Genomic DNA, 14,051 nt, shown 5'->3' on the forward strand with positions numbered 1-14,051 from the left:
GACCAAGAATATGTTTTTCGCGACGCGGATCCTGTGTTCTGCCTTACAAACAGGACAACGGAATGGATCGCATGCAGCGACCCCAAAACACGACTCCGAAAAAGAGGGAAACGTAGCGGTCTTCTGGTTAGACTACGGAGACGGGCACATCGTGCCCCACTTCCTAGCATTCTTCTTGCCAATGTCCAGTCTCTTGACAACAAGGTTGATGAAATCCGAGCAAGGGTAGCATTCCAGAGGGACATCAGAGACTGTAACGTTCTGTGCTTCACGGAAACATGGCTCACTGGAGAGACGCTATCCGATGCGGTGCAGCCAACGGGTTTCTCCACGCATCGCGCCGACAGAAACAAACACCTTTCTGGTAAGAAGAGGGGTGGGGGTGTATGCCTTATGGCTAACGAGGCATGGTGCGATGAAAGAAACATACAGGAACTCAAATCCTTCTGTTCACCTGATTTAGAATTCCTCACAATCAAATATAGACCGCATTACCTACCAAGAGAATTCTCTTCGATTATAATCACAGCCGTATATATCCCCCCAAGCAGACACATCGATGGCTCTGAACGAACTTTATTTAACTCTTTGCAAACTGGAAACCATTTATCCGGAGGCTGCATTCATCGTTGTTGGGGATTTTAACAAGGCTAATCTGAAAACAAGACTCCCTAAATTTTATCAGCATATCGATTGCGCAACCAGGGGCGGAAAAACCTTGGATCACTGTTACTCTAACTTCCGCGACGCATATAAGGCCCTGCCCCGCCCCCCTTTCGGAAAAGCTGACCACAACTCCATTTTGCTGATACCTGCCTACAGACAAAAGCTAAAAAAAGAAGCTCCCACGCTGAGGTCTGTCCAACGCTGGTCCGACCAAGCTGACTCCACACTCCAAGACTGCTTCCATCACGTGGACTGGGACATGTTTCGTATTGCGTCAAATAACAACATTGACGAATACGCTGATTCGGTGTGCGAGTTCATTAGAACATGCGTTGAAGATGTCGTTACCATAGCAATGATTAAAACATTCCCTAACCAGAAACCTTGGATTGATGGCAGCATTCGTGTGAAACTGAAAGCACGAACCACTGCTTTCAATCAGGGCAAGGTGTCTGGCAACATGACTGAATACAAACAATGCAGCTATTCCCTCCGTAAGGCTATCAAACAAGCTAAGCGTCAGTACAGAGACAAAGTAGAATCCCAATTCAACGGCTCAGACACAAGAGGCATGTGGCAGGGTCTACAGTCAATCACGGACTACAGGAAGAAATCCAGCCCAGTCACGGACCAGGATGTCTTGCTCCCAGGCAGACTAATTATTTTTTTTGCCCGCTTTGAGGACAATACAGTGCCACTGACACTGCCTGCAACGGAAAAATGCGGTCTCTCCTTCATTGCAGCCGAGGTGAGTAAAACATTTAAACGTGTTAACCCTCGCAAGGCTGCAGGCCCAGACGGCATCCCCAGCCGCGCCCTCAGAGCATGCGCAGACCAGCTGGCTGGTGTGTTTACGGACATATTCAATCAATCCCTATACCAGTCTGCTGTTCCCACATGCTTCAAGAGGGCCACCATCGTTCCTGTTCCCAAGAAAGCTAAGGTAACTGAGCTAAACGACTACCGCCCCGTAGCACTCACTTCCATCATCATGAAGTGCTTTGAGAGACTAGTCAAGGACCATATCACCTCCACCCTACCTGACTCCCTAGACCCACTCCAATTTGCTTACCGCTCAAATAGGTCCACAGACGATGCAATCTCAACCACACTGCACACTGCCCTAACCCATCTGGACAAGAGGAATACCTATGTGAGAATGCTGTTCATCGACTACAGCTCGGCATTCAACACCATAGTACCCTCCAAGCTCGTCATCAAGCTCGAGACCCTGGGTCTCGACCCCGCCCTGTGCAACTGGGTACTGGACTTCCTGACGGGCCGCCCCCAGGTGGTGAGGGTAGGTAACAACATCTCCTCCCCGCTGATCCTCAACACTGGGGCCCCACAAGGGTGCGTTCTGAGCCCTCTCCTGTACTCCCTGTTCACCCACGACTGCGTGGCCACGCACGCCTCCAACTCAATCATCAAGTTTGCGGACGACACAACAGTGGTAGGCTTGATTACCAACAACGACGAGACGGCCTACAGGGAGGAGGTGAGGGCCCTCGGAGTGTGGTGTCAGGAAAATAACCTCACACTCAACGTCAACAAAACTAAGGAGATGATTGTGGACTTCAGGAAACAGCAGAGGGAACACCCCCCTATCCACATCGATGGAACAGTAGTGGAGAGAGTAGCAAGTTTTAAGTTCCTCGGCATACACATCACAGACAAACTGAATTGGTCCACTCACACAGACAGCATCGTGAAGAAGGCGCAGCAGCGCCTCTTCAACCTCAGGAGGCTGAAGAAATTCGGCTTGACTCCAAAAGCACTCACAAACTTCTACAGAGGCACAATCGAGAGCATCCTGGCGGGCTGTATCACCGCCTGGTACGGCAACTGCTCCGCCCTCAACCGTAAGGCTCTCCAGAGGGTAGTGAGGTCTGCACAACGCATCATCGGGGGCAAACTACCTGCCCTCCAGGACACCTACACCACCCGATGTTACAGGAAGGCCATAAAGATCATCAAGGACATCTACCACCCGAGCCACTGCCTGTTCACCCCGCTATCATCCAGAAGGCGAGGTCAGTACAGGTGCATCAAAGCTGGGACCGAGAGACTGAAAAACAGCTTCTATCTCAAGGCCATCAGACTGTTAAACAGCCACCACTAACATTGAGTGGCTGCTGCCTACACACTGGCACTGACTCAACTCCAGCCACTTTAATAATGGGAACTGATGGGAAATGTTGTAAATATATCACTAGCCACTTTAAACAATGCTACCTTATATAATGTTACTTACCCTACATTATTCATCTCATATGCATACCTATATACTGTACTCTATATCATCGACTGCATCCTTATGTAATACATGTATCACTAGCCACTTTAACTATGCCACTTTGTTTACATATTCATCTCACATGTATATACTGTACTCGATACCATCTACTGTATCTTGCCTATGCTGCTCTGTACCATCACTCACTCATATATCCTTATGTACATATTCTTTATCCCCTTACACTGTGTATAAGACAGTAGATTAGGAATTGTTAGTTAGATTACTTGTTGGTTATTACTGCATTGTCGGAACTAGAAGCACAAGCATTTCGCTACACTCGCATTAACATCTGCTAACCATGTGTATGTGACAAATAAAATTTGATTTGATTTGTCTGGGGCTGTACCCCCCCACCCCCCACCCACCTACATGCTGCTGCTGCTGTGGACACACTGATGGAGCACTGTCTCTCTCTAAGCTCTGTGCCTGTCTGTCTTTGTCTGGTTCAGTTTCCGTGTTTTTGTGGCCATGAGTAGCCTATTTGTCTGTGGAACAACTATATTTGTGTCCCTCAAACCTGAAGGCAATACTCAACTGAAATAAAATCGTAATTTTCCTAATATGTGATCGGTATGAGATTGAGTTTCGGGTGGAATGAGATTGAGTTGTATTATTTTGCTATTTTACAGGTATTTACCTGCGTAGTCCGCACTCCTCTGACTTTTTCAGTTGTAGCGCGCAGCGCGGGGGCGTGAGCTGGCTACAGAGAAAGAAGAGGCAACGAGACATCCCACTCCCTATTTTTTTGTTTCATGGAAGTCAATGAACCAAGAAGAATACCAGACGAATCTGCTGTCGTATTGGTGTATATGGGAGAGCCACCCCCTTAAGCAGACAGGAACGGATAATTTTTTGTTCGATGGTTAACGTCCTGAGTGAACTATCTTCAGCTATCCAACATCTTTGCTGCCTGTGCACTGAGGTCACGCGCATACATTCCTGGAGGAGGGCGGGAGTGGAGGGAACTGCCTGATGAAACATTATCGACTGGTAGTGAAGAGCAGCGTCGACTATTGTTCAAATCAACCGTAATCTTCCATCTGCGAGGGCGAGAGTGAGACAAGAGGACGAAAATTCGTGTTCCGTTTGTTTAGAGAAAATAATTATATATAAGCAACGTTGGACAACTCTTTCATATTTAAGCTATATAGTTATTCATCTATCTTATCTGTGTGAAGATGAACGGGGTAACGCGGAGTCTGTGTACGTTTGAGGACATTAGAGCTGATGAGAGAACAGCGGTAAGACAATAACTATTTAAGTGAACATGTTTTACTTTCCTTCTCACTGCGTTCCGGATGGCTAGACAGTCTGGCAGGCAGGCAGATCGAGGGGCGCCACTGACGTGTGTCAAAGGTTATGTTATGCTATCACTATGTAGCTGCTTTATTTAAAAAAAAAATGTTTTCATTTATTCATGCCAACCTGTTGGATATGCAAATATGTTTTACATTATAATCTGAGATCAATTACAATATTTAATTTAACCGATAGCACAATACCTTACTTTAGTGGTATTAGTGTCCCAAAGTAAGAATAAACAAGAAGAGATTAATTAACGTCTGAGTATTGGTCTTAGATCCTCCTGACTGAAGTCTTATCAGGTTTACTGGCTTCCTCTGGTGTTAATGGGCTTTTTCTAGTAACACACACACACACACACACACACACACACACACACACACACGCACACACCATATTAGCCCAAATAACATCTGTGATCTGGCCAGAGGGACCAGACTGCTGTCACAAGTGTCCTCTCTCTATGCCAGGGGTGTCAAACTCATTTTGTCCCCGGGGGGCGAATTCAGTCTTCCTTCTTCTTCTGTGATTATTAGTGAGCTGGCCACAGTCAATAAACTGTATGAATATAGGTCCATTATTTGCGTTTCGTCATTTTCAAGTATATTGTGTTTGCCCTCCCACTACATCCAGACTGAGAACCAGGCTAATACAATTTAGAGTTCCCTTATAAGGTCCTTTGAGCTCTGCTCCACCTAGATGTTTACACCACCAGTCATTATCCCTGGTATAGAAGCTCTTAATCTCCTGTCTGGCTGGAGAAGGTTAATCATTGACCCTGTTAGACACATGTCTCTGATGATGGTCTGTGTTCTATCTGGGGCCTGACCATTGGCCCACAACATGACACGTTCACCAGATAAACACAGGCTCCTGCAGAGCCATACAACAGCTCTGTTGCACAGAAGTGCTTCTACACCTGCATTGCTTGCTGTTCAGGGTTTTAGGCTGGATTTCTGTACAGCACTTTGAGATATGTAAGAAGGGCTATATAAATCAATTCGATTTGAACAGCTATCAGCACTAGCATGAAGTTGGCCCTTAACTTTTCACCCCCTTTGGTCAAGGTTTGGACTTAAGTATGGTACACTGACCCTAGATATGTGCCTATAGTAACCTCTACCAGGAGCAACAGCCTCAGAATTTACGGGCTATAAAACTGGATTATAAGGTCAAGGTACACAGTCAAATGATGAAGCACACGGCTAGATACATAACCTATGCTTTGTTCGTGCTGGTCGGGTTAATCTTGTTTTATATTTGAACATAAACAACTAGGGGTGTGGGAACGATGCAGCTCTCAAATTAGAATCACCCCTTAATACAACGTTGTCCTTATCAGATACAATGGAACAACAAACATTCTACACCCACATTCTTATTGTATCTAATCTGATATGGTTGTTAAGACCAGGGTGATACAGCAACATGGAATAAATATAGGAGGAATATGGTTATTAAGACCAGGGAGATACAGCAACATGGAATAAATATAGGAGGAATATGGTTATTAAGACCAGGGAGATACAGCAACATGGATTAAATATAGGAGGAATAGGGTTATTAAGACCATGGAGATACAGCAACATGGAATAAATATAGGAGGAATATGGTTATTAAGACCAGGGAGATACAGCAACATGGAATAAATATAGGAGGAATATGGTTATTAAGACCAGGGAGATACAGCAACATGGAATAAATATAGGAGGAATATGGTCATTAAGACCAGGGAGATACAGCAACATGGAATAAATATAGGAGGAATATGGTTATTAAGACCAGGGAGATACAGCAACATGGAATAAATATAGGAGGAATATGGTCATTAAGACCAGGGAGATACAGCAACATGGAATAAATATAGGAGGAATATGGTTATTAAGACCATGGAGATACAGCAACATGGAATAAATATAGGAGGAATATGGTCATTAAGACCAGGGAGATACAGCAACATGGAATAAATATAGGAGGAATATGGTTATTAAGACCAGGGAGATACAGCAACATGGAATAAATATAGGAGGAATATGGTTATTAAGACCAGGGAGATACAGCAACATGGATTAAATATAGGAGGAATATGGTTATTAAGACCAGGGAGACACAGCAGTGTGGAATAAATATAGGAGGAATATGGTTATTAAGACCAGGGAGACACAGCAGTGTGGAATAAATATAGGAGGAATATGGTTATTAAGACCAGGGAGACACAGCAGTGTGGAATAAATATAGGAGGAATATGGTTATTAAGACCAGGGAGACACAGCAGTGTGGAATAAATATAGGAGGAATATGGTTATTAAGACCAGGGAGACACAGCAGTGTGGAATAAATATAAGAGGAATATGGTTATTAAGACCAGGGAGACACAGCAGTGTGGAATAAATATAGGAGGAATATGGTTATTAAGACCAGGGAGATACAGCAACATGGATTAAATATAGGGGGAATATGGTTGTTAAGACCAGGGAGATACAGCAACATGGAATAAATATAGGAGGAATATGGTTGTTAAGACCAGGGAGATACAGCAACATGGATTAAATATAGGAGGAATATGGTTGTTAAGACCAGGGAGATACAGCAACATGGATTAAATATAGGAGGAATATGGTTGTTAAGACCAGGGTGATACAGCAACATGGATTAAATATAGTAGGATGTGCTGATTCTGTGCTATAGCCTTTTGAAAGACCTTTTAAAGTCCATTTAGGCTAAAAGTTATGAGAAGAGGAGGACTGCGAAATATTAGGAAAATAAATGTTCCCAAAGTTGCAACAGTAAAGGGTGTGTTTGTGTGTGAATGCAGGTATGTGTGCCCTCCAGCTGTAGTTGAACTATACCTCGATAGAAGGAACACTGTTTGTGTGAGAGTGAGTATTGATATTACGCAGAACATTGACAGAACAGCCAGTACATTTTTCATGACTATCTATTAATTCCCACTCTCATTCATTCTTAAATATAACATCCATCCAGTCACCAGAGAGTTTTAATAAGTGTCTTCTTTTCCATCACTAGGCTTTTGTCAGCATTCCTACTTTTTAAATAATGCCTCATGATCCACCCTGATTCCTCATGTTTACTGAGCTCACCCACCCCTCCGCCATCCCTCCCCATTACCTCACTATGGAGAATGTGACATCACTGTCTGGAACTGTGCAAGACATGACCTTGTGACTCATCTATGAGGAGGAACCAGAAACAGTCTTCCCACCACCAGGAACTAGTAGAAGAAGCATCAACTCACACAATAAACAAGACAACCTCATTCCATTTCCACACTAGGAACCAGTAACTCACAATAAACAAGACAACCTCATTCCATTTCCACACTAGGAACCAGTAACTCACACTAAACAAGACAACCTCATTCTATTTCCACACTAGGAACCAGTAACTCAGACACTAAACAAGACAACCTCATTCCATTTCCACACTAGGAACCAGTAACTCACACTAAACAAGACAACCTCATTCCATTTCCACACTAGGAACCAGTAACTCACACTAAACAAGACAACCTCATTCTATTTCCACACTAGGAACCAGTAACTCAGACACTAAACAAGGCAACCTCATTCCATTTCCACACTAGGAACCAGTAACTCACACTAAACAAGACAACCTCATTCCATTTCCACACACTAGGAACCAGTAACTCACACTAAACAAGGCAACCTCATTCCATTTCCACACACTAGGAACCAGTAACTCACACTAAACAAGGTAACCTCATGCCATTTCCACACTAGGAACCAGTAACTCACACTAAACAAGACAACCTCATTCCATTTCCACACACTAGGAACCAGTAACTCACACTAAACAAGGCAACCTCATTCCATTTCCACACTAGGAACCAGTAACTCAGACACTAAACAAGACAACCTCATTCCATTTCCACACTAGGAACCAGTAGCTCAGACACTAAACAAGACAACCTCATTCCATTTCCACACTAGGAACCAGTAACTCACACAAAACAAGGCAACCTCATTCCATTTCCACACTAGGAACCAGTAGCTCAGTCACTAAACAAGACAACTTAATTCCATTTCCAGACTATAGGAACCAGTAACTCATGCAGGTCTGTCTCTGCTGTTTATGACTTCAACCCTATCAACTCCCGAGATTAGGCTGGTGTAACGATGTGAAATGGCTAGCTAGTTAGTGGGGTGCGCGCTAATAGCGTTTCAAACGTCACTCGCTCTGAGACTTGGAGTAGTTGTTCCCCTTGCTCTGCATGGGTAACGCTGCTTCGAGGGTGGCTGTTGTTGATGTGTTCCTGGTTCGAGCCCAGGTAGGAGCGAGGAGAGGGACGGAAGCTATACTGTTACACTGGCAATACTAAAGTGCCTATAAGAACATCCAAAAGTCAAAGGTATATGAAATACAAATGGTATAGAGAGAAATAGTCCTATAATTCCTATAACAACTACAACTTAAAACTTCTTACCTGGGAATATTGAAGACTCATGTTAAACGGAACCACCAGCTTTCATATGTTCTCATGTTCTGAGCAAGGAACTTAAACGTTAGCTTTCTTACATGGCACATATTGCACTTTTACTTTCTTCTCCAACACTTTGTTTTTGCATTATTTAAACCAAATGGAACATGTTTCATTATTTATTTGAGGCTAAATTGATTTTATTGATGTATTATATTAAGTTAAAATAAGTGTTCATTCAGTATTGTTGTAATTGTCATTATTACAAATACATTTTAAAAATCGTCCATTTAATCGGTATCGGCTTTTTTTGTCCTCCAATAATCGGTATCGGCGTTGAAAAAGCATAATCGGTCGACCTCGAATCAGTGGTACCTGTGTCTTTCTGTCATACACCACTTCTCTCCAACAACACAATCATCATCGTTACGCAACACACATACCTGTTATTACCTCATTTCTACTGAGAGACACGGGCCTGGTAGGTACTGTGTACTGTATGTGCCAGATATGCCCGCTGGCGCTTCCCATGGCTACCTCACTGAATGAAACAACCACTACTTCATACGATTTGGTTAAGTGTTGAAATCTTTCATATAAGTATCCCGAAAATCACCTACCCATTCTTAACACATACTGTCAATGCGAGTCAGTAGTGAGGAATGAGACATTTAGTGGGTGGTTTCTGGGTAATGGTTTTAAAATGGGCGCTGATGAAAGGAGGCTTTGTGATGCACTACTCTGGTGCGTCAACACAAAGCTGGCAGTGTAGAGAGCTACAGAGAACGTCAACATACCTCACATACTGTAACTCTCCTAACTGGCCTGACTGGATGGGTCAAAACAACACAGTCAATATTCAACGGAACAGCAGCTACCACACAGTGTGTTTCCATGGGTTCAAACACTTTACAACTCCACAGTATTTGCTGTGTCTGTCTTGTCTCAGAGTTAACTTGAGTTTAGACTTCAGGACACAGAAATGTACACAGAGGAGAGTAAAGAGAACATGATGTGTTGTTGGTTTCCAGGTAGTCTGGTTTATCATCTCTATAACCCTGCTCCCTCAGCCTCATGCAGACACACAACCAGACACACATCCCTCTCAGCTGGTAATATGGGGGTTCCCTGTCCAGTGAGACACACAACCACACACACATCCCTCTCAGCTGGTAATCTGGGGATTCCCTGTCCAGCGAGACACACAACCAGACACACATCCCTCTCAGCTGGTAATATGGGGGTTTCCTGTCCAGTGAGACACACAACCACACACACATCCCTCTCAGCTGGTAATATGGGGGTTTCCTGTCCAGTGAGACACACAACCACACACACATCCCTCTCAGCTGGTAATCTGGGGATTCCCTGTCCAGCGAGACACACAACCACACAACCACACACACATCCCTCTCAGCTGGTAACATGGGGGTTCCCTGTGCAGCGAGACACACAACCACACACACACACACAACCACACACACATCCCTCCCAGCTGGTAATATGGGGGTTCCCTGTCCAGCGAGACACACAACCACACACACATCCCTCTCAGCTGGTAATATGGGGGTTCCCTGTCCAGCGAGACATACAACCACACACACATCTCTCTCAGCTGGTAATGTGTGTGTGTGTGTGTGTGTGTGTGTGTGTGCGTGCGTGTGTGTGTGTGTATTTTCACCCGGACACACTCTTCCTCAGTTGCATTGTTTTGGAGCCAGATTTAGTTTATGGTTACTGGGAGACTTGGTTACCATGGAAATGTTTCATCCCACTTCAGTACAGTTTTTCTGCACACTGTCTCCCAGAATTCTAATGGAGATTCCTATTGGTGCTGGCATCGATCTGGAACGCCATTCAAATGGAACATTCTGTCTCTGAGCAACTTTATGCTTCTGTTCTCTCTCTTTCTTTCTCTCTCTCTCTAACCACTGGCTCCCTACACACTAGTTGACTGGGTACTGGCCTCCAGTCAGTCTCTCTCTCCCTCCCACCTTCCCTCTTCCTCTCTGCCCTACACAGTATTACTCAGTTTCTCCTCCCTCTTTTTCCCCTCCATTTCCAGTAGTTCCCTCCTTCCCCCCATCCCTCTCTCTCCATCCCATAACGGGCTCTTTGTAAGTGCTTCTCATTTCGTCTTTTCTTCGTCTTGTTCGTCAGGATGGGTGCAGGAGACTGAGGCTGACTCTCCACCAGCAGAACCAGGTCGGGAGGATCACAGAACAACCCAGGAGCAAGGTAAGAACCATGACCTAGAACCCTAACCTCTAAACCAGACCTAGACCCTCAACACACACCTAGAATTCTGTCTGCATTAGCCGACTCCTACAATTACAACAGAGGGGACAGGAAGGAAGTCATGGAACTCTGTCCCTGGATGGATGGAATTGTATCCCTATGTGTAATATGTGGATAAAAGTCCATGGCAGAACAGAATTCTGAACCTTCACTGTTACTGTAAATGAATATACATACATAGTGTTAAGCCCTTCTGAACTGGCTGAGGGTTTTGGTGTGTTTTAGTGGACCAGGGGATGGCTGGGGTTATCTCTCTCTCTGTCTCTCTTGCTTTCTCTCTCTCTCTCTCTTGCTTTCTCTCTCTCTGTCTCTGTCTCTTGCTTTCTCTCTCTCTCTCTCTTGCTTTCTCTCTCTCTCTCTCTCTCTGTCTCTCTTGCTTTCTCTCTCTCTTGCTTTCTCTCTCTCTCTCTTGCTTTCTCTTGCTTTCTCTCTCTCTCTCTTGCTTTCTCTCTCTCTCTCTCTTGCTTTCTCTTGCTTTCTCTCTCTCTCTCTCTTGCTTTCTCTCTCTCTCTTGCTTTCTCTCTCTCTCCTTGCTTTCTCTTGCTTTCTCTCTCTCTCTCTCTCTCTCTTGCTTTCTCTCTCTCTCTTGCTTTCTCTCTCTCTCTTGCTTTCTCTTTCTTTCTTTCTTTCTTTCTTTCTTTCTTTCTTTCTTTCTTTCTTTCTTTCTTTCTTTCTTTCTTTCTTTCTTTCTTTCTTTCTTTCTTTCTTTCTTTCTTTCTTTCTTTCTTTCTTTCTTTCTTTCTTTCTTTGACCAGTCCCACAGAAGTTTAGAGTTTAGGGAATGGTGGTGATCACCATAGCAATCAGGGCTAAATGTAATGTCTACTGATTATGGGGGCTTTATATATACACACACACACACACACACACACACACACACAGGAACACTGCTGACATGCACACGCACACACACACAAACACAGGAATCCTGTATACACAGATAAATAGTTTCAGTTTGTTCTTGAAGCGGTGGACCTAAATGACAGATGTGTGTTATAATGCTGTATACATTCTACAACTCCCCTTCTGTTTTAGAGGACCACCATTAGTTTTTAACCTGTTTCATTCTAGTTAGTACATTTTCTGACGGTCAGTTTGTGTCAGACATTCTCAGTGCTAATCTGAGTATCATACCTACTACTGTATATGGGACTGAATGGAACATCTTGATGTCATATCCTGTTGGTCCGTCACTGAGTGTTCTTTCCCAATCTAGTGTTGCAGCACGTAACTCCTCTCACACATTCATGTCACCACACTCAGAATCACTTCATGTTCACACATGCTGGAGGCTTGGAAATATTTTCACACTATTCCAAGTATCATAAACTCCCCTCCCTTCCTGATTTTTCAGCCAATCGGACGAGCATTTGCTCTGGTGCAGCCAACCAGTGATAGGCCTGCTCTGAAGCCTGAACCAATCAAACCCTCTGAGGAGAAGGCTGAAAAGGTTGAGGTCATCAAGGTGGGTGGGGCTTAATGTTTGAGGGTGTGTGTGTTACCAGGGTGTGTAATGTGTAATGTGTGTGTAATATGTCTGTGTTCCATGTGTTGCAGGTGTATCTGGAGGATCGTAGACAGGAGCAGCAGAGACACCAGCAGAGCCTCAAGATGTTGTCAGATGAAGTCTCCCAGATACAGGAGGTAAGACACATTCTCTCTCTCTCTCACTTTCTCTCTCTGTGTGTGAGTCTGTCAGTAACACGTGTGTGTGTGTGTGTGTGTGTGTGTGTGTGTGTGTGTGTGTGTGTGTGTGTGTGTGTGTGTGTGTGTGTGTGTGTGTGTGTGTGTGTGTGTGTGTGTGTGTGTGTGTGTGTGTGTGTGTTTTGCTCAGGTGAGATACTGTCTGAAGACCCTGAGGGAACAGATGGCAACCAAGAACAAAGGACAACACAAGGTATGTGAACACGTGTTGTTATGGAACACATTTATAAAGTTTGTGAACACGTGTTGTTATGGAACACATTTATAATGTTTGTGAACACGTGTTGTTATGGATCACATTTATAATGTTTATGTGAACATGTGTTGTTATGGAACACATTTATAATGTTTGTGAACACGCGTTGTTATGGAACACATTTATAATGTATGTGAACACGTGTTGTTATGGAACACATTTATAATGTTTGTGAACACGTGGTGTTATGGATCACATTTATAAAGTTTGTGAACACGTGTTGTTATGGAACACATTTATAATGTTTGTGAACACGTGTTGTTATGGAACACATTTATAATGTTTGTGAACACGTGTTGTTATGGATCACATTTATAAAGTTTGTGAACACGTGTTGTTATGGAACACATTTATAATGTTTGTGAACACGTGTTGTTATGGATCACATTTATAATGTTTATGTGAACACGTGTTGTTATGGAACCAGTTGTTTAGGGTCATCATTCATTTTGATACCTACTGATGACATATGCAATATGTCCTGTGTGTGTCACTCCTACCTAAATGTGTGTCTCATATCTCCTCTCGTTCTCTCCATCCCTCACTATTCCCTCTCTTTCTTCACCCTTCTCTCCCCCCAGTTTCTTGCTAGTGGCTACGGAGTCAGCACTCCCTCCAATCAGAACATCTCTTCTTCCTCAAAGGGAGGAGCTAAAGATGATGGGCAGGTGAGGGGCTTTTCACATGCCCTATACACACAGGTTCATGTGGAGGGGGGGGGGGGGGGGGGGTGTGTGTGTGTGTGTGTGTGTGTGTGTGTGTGTGTGTGTGTGTGTGTGTGTGTGTGAGAGAGCTTGTGTGCGTCTAACACCTACATATCAAGTCTTAGACTGACCCAGTTTGAAGAGATTGGCATGGTTCACTGTGTGTGTGTGTCCATTTTAGTATGAGTGTATTCACAAATACAGAGAGGGAGAGGAACACCCCCCAGGAGAGAGATCTGGAAGGCCTGGTACAGTCCGTCCCTCCTCTCCTCCTGTGTTGTTGAGTGTGTTTGTGTTCTTCTCCCTCCATTGTTCTACATTCCCCAGATGACTGCCTGTTTAATAGCTTTGGTTTAGTCTCGA

At 44.0% G+C, this 14,051-nt stretch overlaps 1 protein-coding gene across 2 annotated transcripts in view; it reads left to right on the plus strand.

Moving 5' to 3' along the window:
* Positions 1-3,692: 3,692 nt before the first annotated feature.
* The window catches only part of LOC135520736 (tuftelin-like), a 25,646-nt gene continuing 15,287 nt past the window's right edge, over positions 3,693-14,051 (plus strand). Inside the window, exons 1-6 of one of the 2 annotated variants that reach the window (XR_010452433.1) lie at positions 3,693-4,206; positions 10,887-10,964; positions 12,379-12,489; positions 12,582-12,668; positions 12,859-12,921; positions 13,566-13,652. Coding sequence is in view for 1 of the 2 variants with exons in the window: in XM_064946501.1 (XP_064802573.1) it covers positions 4,144-4,206; positions 10,887-10,964; positions 12,379-12,489; positions 12,582-12,668; positions 12,859-12,921; positions 13,566-13,652 (489 nt within the window). In the remaining variant the exon portion in view is untranslated. The remainder of the gene's footprint in view (positions 4,207-10,886; positions 10,965-12,378; positions 12,490-12,581; positions 12,669-12,858; positions 12,922-13,565; positions 13,653-14,051) is intronic. The other variant, XM_064946501.1, reaches the window with a different exon arrangement.

This window comes from Oncorhynchus masou, chromosome 29 (genome assembly GCF_036934945.1).
Source record: "Oncorhynchus masou masou isolate Uvic2021 chromosome 29, UVic_Omas_1.1, whole genome shotgun sequence".
NCBI classification, from domain to species: Eukaryota; Metazoa; Chordata; class Actinopteri; order Salmoniformes; family Salmonidae; genus Oncorhynchus; species Oncorhynchus masou.